The sequence below is a fragment of the Colobus angolensis genome, unplaced genomic scaffold, assembly GCF_000951035.1.
Source record: "Colobus angolensis palliatus isolate OR3802 unplaced genomic scaffold, Cang.pa_1.0 Scaffold154, whole genome shotgun sequence".
Lineage (NCBI taxonomy): Eukaryota > Metazoa > Chordata > Mammalia > Primates > Cercopithecidae > Colobus > Colobus angolensis.
This window is the reverse complement of record NW_012114644.1, coordinates 5,541,516-5,554,958: the sequence shown is the minus strand read 5'-3', so window position 1 is coordinate 5,554,958 and position 13,443 is coordinate 5,541,516. Positions and strand designations below refer to the sequence as shown.

Sequence of the window (13,443 nt, the reverse complement as noted above, 5' to 3'; positions counted from 1 at the left end):
TATGCAGCCATAAAAAGGATGAGTTTGCATCCTTTGTAGGGACATGGATGCAGCTGGAAACGATCATTCTTAGCAAACAATCACAAGAAGAGAAAACCAAACACAAAGGATGTTATCAAGAAAATAAAGGACCAAACACAGAATGACACACAATAGTTGCAAATCACATAGACAATGGTTTCATGCCCAGAATATATAAAGAACTGCTACAACTCAATAACAATAAGACAAAGCACCCAATTTATATAAATGGGCAAAGGACTCAAATAGACATTTCAAAGAAGATATGCAAATCATCAAGAGGAACATGAAAAGAAACTCAACATCGTTAGTCATTAGGAAAATACAAAGTCAGAGCCACAATGATATCCCACACTACACCTACAAATATGGCTACCATTCTTTTAAAATGTTAAATAACAAGTGAAAGCCTTATGTAGAATTTGGAATACTCATACATTGCTGGTGAGATTATAAAAAGGTACAGCCACTAGGAGAAACAGTTGTGCTGCCTCAAGAAGCTAATCATAGAATTCTCATATGAAACAGCATCCGTTCCTTGGTATATACCCAAAGAATTGAATCCAGGGACTCAAACAGGTACTTGCATGGGAATGTTGATTGCAGCATTACTCCCAAAAGATAAAATGTAAAACAATCCAAGTGTTCATCAACACACGAATAAACAAATGTGCTGACACATACAATGGAATGTTTACCTGCCATAAAGAGGATGAGGATCTGACATCCGCTGGAATATGCGTGGACTTTGGAAATATTATGCTAAGTGAAATATGTCAGAAACAAAGTAAAATATATGTATAATTCCATTTATATGAAACATCAAGAATAGGCAAATTCAGAGAGATAGAGCAGAGGTGATCGATGTCTAGAATGGAAAATACAGGGAGTTATTATTGTTTAAAAGATACAAAGTTTCAGTTCAAAATGATAAAAATTTTCTAGGAAAAATAGTGGTGATGGTAACTGAACACTCTGTGTGTGGCTAATTCCACTTGATTGCACATTTTAAAGTGGTTAAAATAGCACATTATTCACAGAACTGTGAAAAACAGATTTCTATTATTTAATTCACCCAGGCTAATGTGTCTGTTTTGGCAGCTGAAGTCCATGAATACATCACCTAACCTAGTGTTTTCGATAAAATGTATCAATTTTTCAATCAAGTTAGCTGGAAGCCCCTGTCCCCAGAAGAACCAGAGGTCCCAAAACAAGAGCTCCAGCAGGGGTTCAACCAGCAAAGATCCCATAGGGCAGCCTCGATATCATGCCCTGGATGGCATGTGAGACTATAGTGATACAACCACAGCATGGAAGTGTAAGTGTTTTTACTACTTACAGACACTGGGGAGCACAGGGCACAACTGGAGACCACAGATACAGAGGTCAGTGAGCCCAGGAAGGGAGGAGAGAAGAGACCAGAAAGCCAACGGCTTTAGTAAGTCCACGTGTTATCTGACAGGTTTCCAGCAGGGAGCTTCAATGGATGTGTGTAAAGCAAGCAGCAAACACTGGGACGACGAGATCATGCTGTGACTGAGAAGTGGTCACTTTAAATGTGAGGGCAAATGTCAGAATTATCCGTTAAAAGAAAGCAGATAGAGAGAAGGGAGCCCAGCACACCAAGCAGGAGAGATGCCTCTAAGATTTTCTCTCTGGCCACCAACTGGAAAAACTTGAACCAGATTCACTATTGAAAATTGCCATGGTGACCAAGGCCTGCCTCTGATGTGAGGCAAATAAATTTACACCTTAAAAAATTAATGCCAAGGCAGCATGACACTATGAGCACTCATGGCATCCAGGGACACCAGCAGGGTGTGGTACTGTGCACTGGAGTCAGAATCCTGGGTTCTGGTTCCTGGTCATAAGAAAATGAAAATGACTTGTCCCTGCTCCCGTGACATTGATCCTCCTGCCCTGCTGCTCCGTTTTCTGCTCCCAAGCCCATGTGCAGTGCTCAGCCCCAGACATCACTGTCCCAAGGGTATACACAGTGCTGCCTACTGCACACAAACACAAACTCACAGATGGTGACAAAAATCTGCGTTTGGGACACCCAATTGTGAAAGAGGGAGAACAGTGAACATAGAGCTACAGAGACTGGAACTCATGGGTCTGGAAGGTGATGGAGCTGTAACATAACATACGTGTGACCTCGTGTGACATGTGCAGATCCTTGTGGAATGAAACACGCAGCCTGGCCTGGGATATCGGCCACCCACATTTCCCTTCCAGTCCACCAGAGGGTGGCAGAGTCCCTCCAGCCTGGAGCCTTCCCAGGGGATGCAGACCTCCCTCATCTGAACCCATAGCCGAGAAGGGTCGACCCTCACCAGGGTCACCTCGGCACAAGTCCTCAAGGTCCTCCATGCTGCCCGCACGGACTCTGTCAGCTCCTCCTTGGCCTGGCGGACGCCAACCTGACACCACTCCCTCTGCAGGCAGCTCCTGCCCCACACACCTGCTCCTTCCCTGGGATCAGCTAAAAAGACATCTCCCAGAGCAACGCTGGTGCATGGGACGCCACATTGAGCGCTTTCCCCTCATGACCTCTCTCCATCCTCATCAACTCTTTCCGTCACTGCTCCCTAAATGCCCACCCCTGCTCCATCTGTCCTGTTCTCTGGGGCATCCCAGGCCAAGCCTAACGCTGACACAGAACAGTGCCTGCCTGAGGGCCCACAGCCTCCCCGGGAATCAGTCAGGCACCCTGTGACTTGCCTTCCTGCTGCTCCCCGGGGGGCTCAGAGTGGGTGTGATGTTCACACACAGGCACCATCCAGGATGTGGCCACCTACCCCTGGCTGTCCCTTGGGAAGACAGACCTCTCCTGTGTCCCTGCAGGGAGAAGGGGGTATTATTGCTCTTTGCTCCCAGAACACAACTCACCCCCACGCGCCCTCTCAGGTGTGAGCAACGTCCCTCCAGACAGGCTCTCTGATGACTGCCTATTCCTCCTCTACAGAGAGCAGCTTGGCCAGGTCAAAACCCTCAGGACAGACTCCTGGGTATGTCAGCACATGGAGGGCTGAGCCCATCAAGACCACGGAATAAGTTGGGATGAATCTCTCCAGCTCTGAACCCCTGCTGTGTCCCAGGCTCCTGTTCCTGCATCTCAATGAGCCATGTTCCACAGCGTTCCTGGGTAACTCCCCACTTCCTCCTGCACCACCATGGGGAAGATGTGGTGTCCACAGGACAATCAGCTGAGCAGAGAAGAGAGGACACCAAAGATGGTCAGGAAGAAATGAGAAACCCTGAGCCCCAGCTCAGCCACCAGACCCCAGGGAGCAATAGAGTGACTGAGAACTGTCCTTTGACCATGGAACTCACAGCCCCCACTGAGCAACCAGCACAAGCCTCTCCTCCCAAGAGACATGAGAGATTCACCCTGCACACCTCCAGGAAGGACAGTTTCCTCTGGGACACCCAGGTCCTGAATGTCCATCCTTGGAAGCTACAGCCAAGCCAGACACAATTAGAGAAAGGAAGGGTCCCTGTCACCAGGCGACACACAACTCACCCACAGCACAATGGGGTGTCCCTGTGACAGAGACCTGGTGCAGCTCCAGCCTCCTGCACTGAAGGGGAGAGCCAGATGGGGAGGAAAGAGGGCAAAGGGTGTGAATGTGTACCCAACCCAGAGCCATGGGGACAGCAGGAGGCTGAGGCCCAGAACTGTGCTTGCCCAACCTACAGGGTATGTGTGTGACTGTGTGCGTCTGTGTGTGTCTCTTTTGTGTGTGTGTTTGTGTTTTTGCACATAGTGTGTGTCGAGGTTTGGTGACAGAATCACTGCTGAAAAAGGCAGAGGCCTCCACAATTCCCAGGGGCCTGACACACAGACAAAAGGAAAAAGAGAAGGAGGGACAAGGAGGCTGGACAGAGAGGGGAGGGGACAGAGAGGTGTCCTGGGCACAGACCCCGCCCATGAGCCTGAGAAGTGCTCCTGCCCTGGGAAGAGGCTCAGCACAGAAGGAGGAAGGACAGCACAGCTGACAGCCTTGCCCAGAAAGATTCTGGATCTCAGGCTCATCTCCACAGAGGAGAACATGCAGGCAGCACAGGCCATGGGGCCCCACTCAGCCCCTCCCTACACACTACACATCACCTGGAAGGAGCTGCTTCTCACAGGTGAGGAGAGAACTTCCTGGGAGAAGACAGAAGGAGGAAGCAGAATGATTGGATGGGGTCTCCTGGAGAGGATGCGGTTCCAAAAAATAAAAGAAGTCAGCACTTTGGGAGGCTGAGGTGGGTGGATCACAAGGTCAGGAGATCAAGACCAGTCTGGTCAACACAGTGAAGTCACCTCTCTACAAAAAATACAAAAAATTAACCAGGTGTGGTGGTGTGCTCCTGTAATCCTAGCTACTCGGGAGGCTGAGGGAGGAGAATTGTATGAACCTGGGAGGCAGAGGTTGCAGTGAGCCACGATGGCGCCACTGCATGCCACCCTGGGTGACAGTACGAGACTCCGTCTCAAAAAGGAAAAAGAAAACAACACAGGAAAGCAGGCTCTGTTGGAGCCTGGATAGGGTTATACCAGAGAGGGACAGGGGTCAAAACAGGAAAATCACATTGCACTGGAATTGGTAAGAGGTAGGAAAATCTCAAGTGTTCTTTTTCACTAGTTAATCATCACTGGATACCACATTTTGAAAAATGATAATAACTGTTATCAGATGACATTTAAAATGAAAATATAACCAGGGCATGAAACACTATCCTCAGCAAAAAACCTCAACAATTGGAGAAAGACAAAAAAAATACCCTGAGCACAGAGGACCCTGGGAACTCTCACATCTACAGGAGTCTACAGCCTCTCCAAGGCACTGGGGTACAACCAAGATCAAAAGTCCCTGTCCTTGTGGAGCTCATGCTGTCATGGGGAGGAAGACAGACATGCAAAGAGATCTAGAATGTGAGGTCAGATGCTGACAAGAGCTCTGGAGGGAGCAGAGCAGGGAAAGTCAGAAAGGGAAGACCCAGGGTCTCTGAAGGAGGTGTCAGCAAAGAAGTCTAAGGATGCCCTGATGTGAGCAGGACCTGAAGGCAGTGTGGAGAGAGCTGTGCAGACCCTTGTGGAAGAGGATTCCAAACAGAAAAATGCCAAGGTCAGAAGTGTTGAAGGAATGGGGGTCGTGCTGCTGACCTTGACCCAGTAGGACAGTAGGACACAAACACACACACACACACAAACACACACACACAAAAGGTGTATGTGTTTGTGAGTGTGTGTGTGTGTGTGTGTGTTTTCAAGGCTGATGACTGAAGAGATCCTCTCAGGACCCAAGGCCCCATCTTTTCACCCCATTACATAGGTCTCAATATTGACTGATGCTCTCTCCACCTCCTAGCATCACTTTTAATCTTCTGGAAACCGCCCACCGCTGCCCAAGTCATGATTGAAGCTCAGCCAACCAAAGTTTCCAAGGGGAAGGATGTTCTTCTACTTGTCCACAACTTGCCCCAGAATGTTGCTGCCTACATCTGGTACAAAGGGCAAATAATGGACGTCCACCATTACATTACGGGATATGTAATAGACCCTGAAACAATTATATTTGGGCCTGCATACACTGGACGAGAAAGACTATATTCCAACGCATCCCTGCTGATTCAGAAAGCAACCCAGAAGGACACAGGATCCTACACCATAAAAATCACAAAGCGAGGTGATAAGACTAAAGGAGTAACTGGACATTTCACCTTATACTGTGAGTGATTCCACATGATCCCAGGGTGTTGGGGGTGAGGGTCACTTCTACTTTGCACACACAGGATGATCAGGCCTGGAATGTGCCTGTGTCCCTCTCTGCATTATGTCCCATGTTGGGGTTTTGGCTTTTAGTCCAGGACACACACAGAGGAGACAAACTACAACAGATTAGAATTCCTTTCCTGCCTCCAGACCCTGCAAACACTTGCTGCACAGGAAGGACAGTCTGATGGGGGAGGTGCTCAGCAGGAGGAGATCAGTCTCAGCCAAGGACCTCAGGCCCTCTTCATAAATTTGACCCTGAGAAAGACCCTGGAGAACTGAGTAGGGCTTTGCCTAAGAGGCCCCGTGAGATACTCTCAGAGAAGCTCAGCTCTATAAGACTCAACCTCAGACCCCTGTCCCTAAATCCTTACTCCAGATAAAGATGAGGAGCCTGTGCCATGGCTGGGTTGTGGCAGGGCTTACTGGGATGAAGGATTCACCAGCTGTCTGAGGACTGTGTCTCCTGGAGCTGCTCACTGCCAGGGCTCAGCCCTCATCTAGGCAAAGACAGAGCTTTCTTCACCGGAGACTCAGAGCGGAGAGAACAGAAAGACAAGGTTCGTAGGCCATCAGCCAACTGCCTTGTGAGGCTTAGGACACTCCATAGAAACTCTAATATCCACAGAGGCAGAAATGGAAGAGAGAAAATGTACCTGGCAGCAGCTTATCCACAGGGATCTGACCTAAAGGTGCTCTCTCATGGAAGTGAATAATAATAAATGCTGTTTCTGTGAACACCTCCACTGTGCCAAGTATTAGATCAGGTGACTGTGAATAATTTACAATTTATTCACAGATAGTATGAAAAGCCACAGTCCATTTGCCATTTAGTTTATTTGACTGAGAGAAAACTGAGGCACAGGAAGGCACAGTCACTGAACCAGAGTCACACAAACACAAAAGGCAGATCAGGGTCACATGAGGTCTGTCTGCAGCCACAGGTCCATCCTTTCCTCCACCAGAAGTGAGGGCTTATTGGATTCCAAGGACCCCATAGTCATTTATTGACTCAAATCCTCTCTTCTTAGGCATCCGAACCTCAGAGGAGTGAGAGCAAACGGTCAGCTGATTAGTCTGCACTCCAGAACTAAATCACCTGCCTCAACTGTCTGAGTGCAAAATATGTCCAGGCCTCCACCAAAGATTTTTTTTTCTTAATTATACTTTAAGTTCTACAGTACACGTGCATAACATGCAGGTTGGTTACATATGTATACTTGTGCCATGTTAGTGTGCTGCACCCATCAACTCGTCAGCACCCATCAACTCGTAGATCTTAACCCCTATCACTGAACCTGAAATCCTGTGTTTCCCAAAGTGTCCATGTCACTGGCATGACAGGATAAGGAGAGGACCTTGTTTTCTTTCCCTACTCACACCCTGCATCAGCACAGGCCCAGTGAGAGACACACACTCAGAAGCTCTCACATAAAAAATGAAGGAATTGAAAGAAGAAATGAATGATTCATAACCTCTTTAGAGACTGGATCTTGGATACAGAATCCTAGGAAGTTCTAGCCACACCTGTCCCTTGTCCTTCAGAGGCTGACAGCCATGTTTCATCCCCCCACTACCTCTTGCCCCTAAAGCCACCCCACTTCATGTGTAACTCTGAAGCTCTTTGGGCACTGGAGCATTTTCAGGGCTCCCTGGTCCTGGACTGTGGAACTGGGGGAACCTGGTCCTTGGGGTCTCTGAAGTCACTGTACCCCCCGCTGTTCACTGCCATGCTGCCTCTGTCTCTCTCTGCTTCTCTGGTCCCTCATCTTCCTCCCACTTCATTCTAACTGGCAAGCTCTGTCCTGCACAGCTTCTTCCTCCACACCTAGGCCTTCCCCAGACAATCCCTCTAACTAGGCTGATTGTTCTGTTCCCTTCCTGCTAACACTGTGGCCTGGCCCACCTCCCAGGAAATGGGAAAGGCACAGAAATCACCTGGAATTGCCACTCCTGCCAGGCTTCATCAACAGCCAATGTCCCTAGTCACTAAGCAAATGAGCTTCCACTGTATCCCCATCCAGGGCTCTGTCACTTTGTGAGGCTGATCTGTAAACAAGACCGTGGGACAGGGATAGGCAGCTTCTCCATCCAGTCTTATAATTCCCAGGCAAGTTCTTCTGGCCTCCTGCACAAACAAAACCAATTGATCCAGATGGTGATTTGCAGTAAAGAAAGATTTTAATGACTCTAAGTCTGCCAAACAGGAGGACGGAGGTTTATTATTACTCAAATCAGCCTCCCTAGTGGATCAGGTGTTAAAGATTTTCAAGGATAGTTTCAGGGGCACAGGAGTAAAAAATGGGTACTGCTGATTGTTTGGGGATGGAATCATGCGGGCGGAGGGAAATGATTTGTTTGTGCTTGAATCTGACTCTAGGTGGGGACCACGTGACTGGCTGAGTCATTAGTCATGGGTATGGATGAGGTCAGCCGGTTGCCAGAATGCAAAGAATGAGAAACATCTCAAAAGACCAATCTCAGGTTCTACAATAGTGATGTTATCTATAGGAGCAATTAGTTACAAATTTTGTCAACTCTGGCCAAATGACATTTGAGAAGTAAGGGATTATAGAAACTGTGCCTACATTTTAGCAGAATTCAGTTCCCTCCTATAATCTTACTCTCATGGTCTTTCACCAGTTTTACAAAGGCAATCCCTGGGCAAAATAACAGTATTAGTGTTATGGAGGAACTATTATCATTCTTCCTTCAAAGTTAAACCATAAACTAAATTCCTCCCATGGTTAGCCTGCCCTGTCCAGGAATGAATGAGGACAGCCAGCCTGAGACAAGATGCCAGATGGCATCAGCCATGCTAGTTTGCTGTCACTGTTGGAATCTTTGCACTGACTCACAAGGGTGTCAGAGGCTGGACAGGTCTGCAGTCTCCAAAGCCCATGGGCTGATTTCACCCATTTCACTCGTGACTCCATCCTCAGCCTACTATGGAGCTCACATTCTCCAGTCACTTCCTAGAGACTTCTGGTTTCCCTGTCAGGCATATAACAAGCTTGAAATTTGTCACTCAGTTCGAACAGTAAGTAAAAAGCTGAACAGGCTCAAAAGTCAACAACTCATTAAAATCCCTCAGAGATGATCAGGCACAGTGGCTCACGCCTGTAATCCCAGCACTTTGGGAGGCTTAGGTGGGTGGATCACGAGGTCAGGAGATCAGAGTATCCAGGTTAACATGGTGAAACCCTGTCTCTACTAAAAATACAAACAAATTAGCCGGGCGTGGTGGCAGGCGCCTGTAGTCCCAGGTACTTGGGAGGCTGAGGCAGGAGACTGGTGTCAACCCTGGAGGCAGAGCTTGCTTGAGCCAAGATCGTGCCGCTGCACTCCAGCCTGGATAATAGAGCGAGACTCCGTCTCAGAAAAAAAAAAAAAAAGGCTGTTAGAGAAATGAAAAATGCTTTTGAGGCTTACTGGTAGACTGCACACAGCTGAGGAAAGAATCCCTGGCTTGAGGATGTGTGAATAAAAACTTCCAAAACTGAAACAGGAAAGTTCAAAAAAGTGGGGGAAAAAAAGTGGAACAACATATTCAACTTCATATTTAATATTTTGTATTGACAACAGCAATTTTTAAACGTTGTAGTTGTGGGACAACTACCAAGGCTGTAACATACATGTAATGGGAATACTGGTGGTTTTGGGGACCTGTTGTAGGTGGCCAGGTGGGTGCTACCTGATGGTTTTACTGCCGGTGCCACATATAATTGTTTGCTCTTGATGATGACATTTTCATAAAGTGGGGTTCTTCGTGTCAGGGACACATGAGCCATGGGCGTCTCACTTAGACTCTTCCCAAATCACACAAACTTAAACTCTAGTTGTAATTCCTGAGGTTAAGAGAAAATGAAGAAAGCATTTCACATACCTGTTTTGGGCTCCTCCCCATTTTTCCTAACTCTGCACGGAAATTAGAAACAGGGAGTTCTTTCTATATTTACTAACATAACACACATCCCTTCTTTTAATTCGGCATCATTCCTCCCTTTATGTAATTGACACACTGGCCAGTTCTATCCTTTTAATGGGACTCTCTCTACTTAAGGACTTGCTAATTTCAAATCACCTTTGGCATCTTTCTTTGAGCATAATGTGATCCTGCTGGAATTCACGGCACACCTAAACCTTAATTGGGCATCAACAGAAATATTACTACCAGAAATTGATCTTAGATGTTTGGACCATCAGTAAAAATTTCCACTTACGACAACATTTTAATGTTTCCTCCAAATTTTGTTTTGTTTTGTTACTAGAGTCAGAACATAACATGAGGTCTAAACTCCTGACAACTTTTTATGGGAAAATTACAGTATTACAAATTGAGCATCCCAAATCCAGAAATCCAAGATCTGAAAGGCTCCAAAATCCAACACTTCTGACCACTGATGTGATGCTAAAAAAAGTGCTCACAGGAGCATTTTGGATTTTAAATTTTTCAGATTTGGGATGCTAACCCAGTACATCTACTGCAAATATTCCAAAACAAAAAAAAAGTTAGAAATCCAAAACACTTGGTTTTAAGCTTTTTGCATAAGGAACACTTTATCTTTATGAACTGCAGGCATGAAGCTGTACAGAAGATCTCTACAACCTCTTCATCCTGCATAACTAAAACCACACACCCACAGAACAATGTTCTATTCCCCCGACCCCGTCTCCTGGAAACTACTATTCTACTCTCTGATTCACTCTGGAGTCCACTGAGATGAGGTACACCGAGTAGTCAAACTCATAGAATCAGACAGTAGAATGTCTAATGAGAGAAAGTATCGGCAAGATTTCTTCCCAAATATTGGTCTAATAGCCACCAAACATATATGGTGCATGTGGGACAGACTTCCATCCTCAGTTCATGTTCGCCCTTTCCACCAGTCAGTTCTGCATTTGCAAACATCCACATGTATTTCTAGAAAGATCCACGTGTCTTCACCTGCCCTCTACAGGGGGAAGGGAACATCACGGACCCAGAACAGAGAACATGGTATTGGTCCAAAGCTATCAGCTCTTGCCTGTCCCCTTCACTCTTTGTAGGTCATTCCTTGGACTCTGCTCTATCTTTAGAGGTCACTCGCTCAAGTCAGTCACTATGAGACAGCTGGGAAAACTGCCCCACCTTGTGGTTCCACTGCCTGATGATTGAACTGACCTCCAGGCTTCACTCTGGTCTCCCCTGTGTTATTTCTGCTGAAGCACCCAGTCCCAGGCCAGGCTTCCCAGTACCCAAAGGGTTTAAGGACAATGGGAAGTTCCATCATCCATCTCTAGGATGTCCTTGGAAAGGGAAGCTGCAGAGGAAACATACCTTGGGGGGCAAAGTAAGACTGAAACTAAGAAGATTCTAGCACTGCATGCTCCAGGCGAGGACCACAGGGAGGGCCAGGCAGGCAGTTGGAGAGGGAGGGACTCATAGAGTCACCAAGGGCTGTGACTGCTGGTCCCATGTCTTTCCATGACCTAATACTGCTGCTCAATTCACACTTGAGAAAGTCTGTGCTTCTCACACATAAAGCAGGCAGACTCACAATCTCTGAGTCCTCGGATTGCCATGCATCTCTCTTGTAACACACACTCCTGCCACGGGCTTTTAAGGACTTGGGTGGGCTGAGAGGTGGGAAATGCCAACTCTGATTGAAAAATGTCTTTAGAGGAATCAAGGGCAATCTTCTCTCTGTTACCTGCACAGCGGACACTCCCAAGCCCTCCATCTCCAGCAGGAACTTAAACCCCAGGGAGGCCACGGAGACTGTGATCTTATCCTGTGATCCTGACACTCAGGACGTAAGCTACCTGTGGTGGATAAATGGTCAGAGCCTCCCTATCAGTCGCAAGTTGCAGCTGTCCGAAAACAACAGGACCCTCGTTCTATTTAATGTCACAAAGGATACTGCAGGACCCTATGAATGTGAAATGAAGAACCCAGTGAGTTCCAGCCGCAGTGACCCAGTCACCCTGAATCTCCTCCGTGAGTATCTTCTGTTCCTCTGTGAGCCAGGCTGCCATCCCAAATACACATGGCCAGAGGCCAGGCCTCTCTGTCCCTCTCAGGTGCAAGTACAGAGACCTTTACTCCTAGACATCAAAGCTGACCATGACTACTAAGAGTAGGCTTAGGCTTCATCAACAATGGGAGAGAAGAGGTTGCTCCCGTCATGGGAGAATCAGGGTCCACAGCTTATGATGGGAGAAAAAGGTGAATGTCTCAGGCTTCAGATCAGTGAACACAGCAGGGATCTGGCTGGGACTTCAGTGTTGTGACTTAGCTCACAGGGTCACTGTGGCCCTTCCATAGACCAGGATTTTCCCTTCCCTCTGAAAACATCACCTGTGACTTTATTTTCTTTGCTCCAGATGGCCTGGATGCCACCATCACTTCTTCTTCATGCACCTATTACCATACAGGGGAAGTCCCCAAGCTCTCCTGCCTCACAGACTCTCACCCACTGGTAGAGCATTGTTGGCTGATTGATGGGAAGTTCCAGCAATCAGCATAAGTGTCCTTTATCCTCCAAATCACTAAAACATATAGAGGGGTCTATGTCTGTTTCATCCATAACTCAGCCACTGGTGGAAAAAATCTCATAATCAAGAGGATCACAGTCCCTGGTAAGTGGATCCCTGTAGCATTGGCAATATGTTTTCCAGTGAAGTCTATCTGGCTATTCTGGCTGTCAGATAAGAACCATCTTCCCTCTGCAAAGGGAGAGGGAAAATCAAAAACCCAGGACAGGGAATATGTTTCTGCTCCAAAACCACCGGCTCTTGTCTGCCCCTTTGCTCTTTCTAGATCATTCCTTAGACTACATACTAACAATGAACAATCTGAAAGGAAATTAAGAAAAGAATTTCAATTTACGTTAACATCAAAAGGAATAAAATTTTTGGAAAAAGTTTAACCCTGAATTCAAAGGGTTATACCCTGAAAACTCCAAAACATTACTGAAAGAAATTAAAGATGACATCAATATATGGAAAGACATTTCATTTTCATGGATTGGAAAAATCAATATTGTTAGGAAGACAATACTACCCAGTGAGCTGCAGATTCAACACAACCCCTACCAGAATCCCACTAACATTTTTTGCAGAATTACAAAAATCTGTCCTAGATCTCACCTGACAGGCTCTTATTAATGACTGCCACGACAGAGACACTGAGAAAAAGATGCAACCATGAAAAGGTGGAAAGTTTTGATGACATAGAAAATAGCAATCAGCCTTTCTCACATCCCAAAGCCTTCAAAAATATACAAGTGCAGCATGGCAAGTATGGAATTGACTAAAAATTAATCATCAAGCTAGAAACATGGTGCGAGAAAAAAAAGGGGGGGGGCAAGAATATATCTGGCTTATCACCTCCCACTTTTGCGTACTAATCTGATGCTGAAAAGAAATGCTCACTGGAACATTTTAGATTTTGAATCCTTCAGATTTGGGATGCTAAACCAGTAAGCATATGACAAATATTTCATCAAAAAATGTCAGAAATCCAAAACACTTTTTGTCCTAAGTCTTATGCATAACAAATACTCAATCTGTGTGAACTGTAGACATCAAACTGTATGGCAGATCTCTAGAACCTCCCCGTCTTGCATAACAGAAACTGCACACCCATGAACAACTTCTGATTCTCCCCACTCCCA

The 13,443-nt window shown here is 46.5% G+C and overlaps 1 protein-coding gene across 2 annotated transcripts in view; it reads left to right on the top strand.

Moving 5' to 3' along the window:
- Positions 1-3,968: 3,968 nt before the first annotated feature.
- Positions 3,969-13,443, top strand: part of LOC105507871 (putative pregnancy-specific beta-1-glycoprotein 7) — an 18,873-nt gene continuing 9,398 nt past the window's right edge. Inside the window, exons 1-3 of one of the 2 annotated variants that reach the window (XM_011936589.1) lie at positions 3,969-4,158; positions 5,382-5,741; positions 11,487-11,765. In XM_011936589.1, coding sequence (XP_011791979.1) covers positions 4,077-4,158; positions 5,382-5,741; positions 11,487-11,765 — 721 coding nt within the window. In that variant the 5' untranslated portion in view covers positions 3,969-4,076. The remainder of the gene's footprint in view (positions 4,159-5,381; positions 5,742-11,486; positions 11,766-13,443) is intronic. The other variant, XM_011936590.1, reaches the window with a different exon arrangement.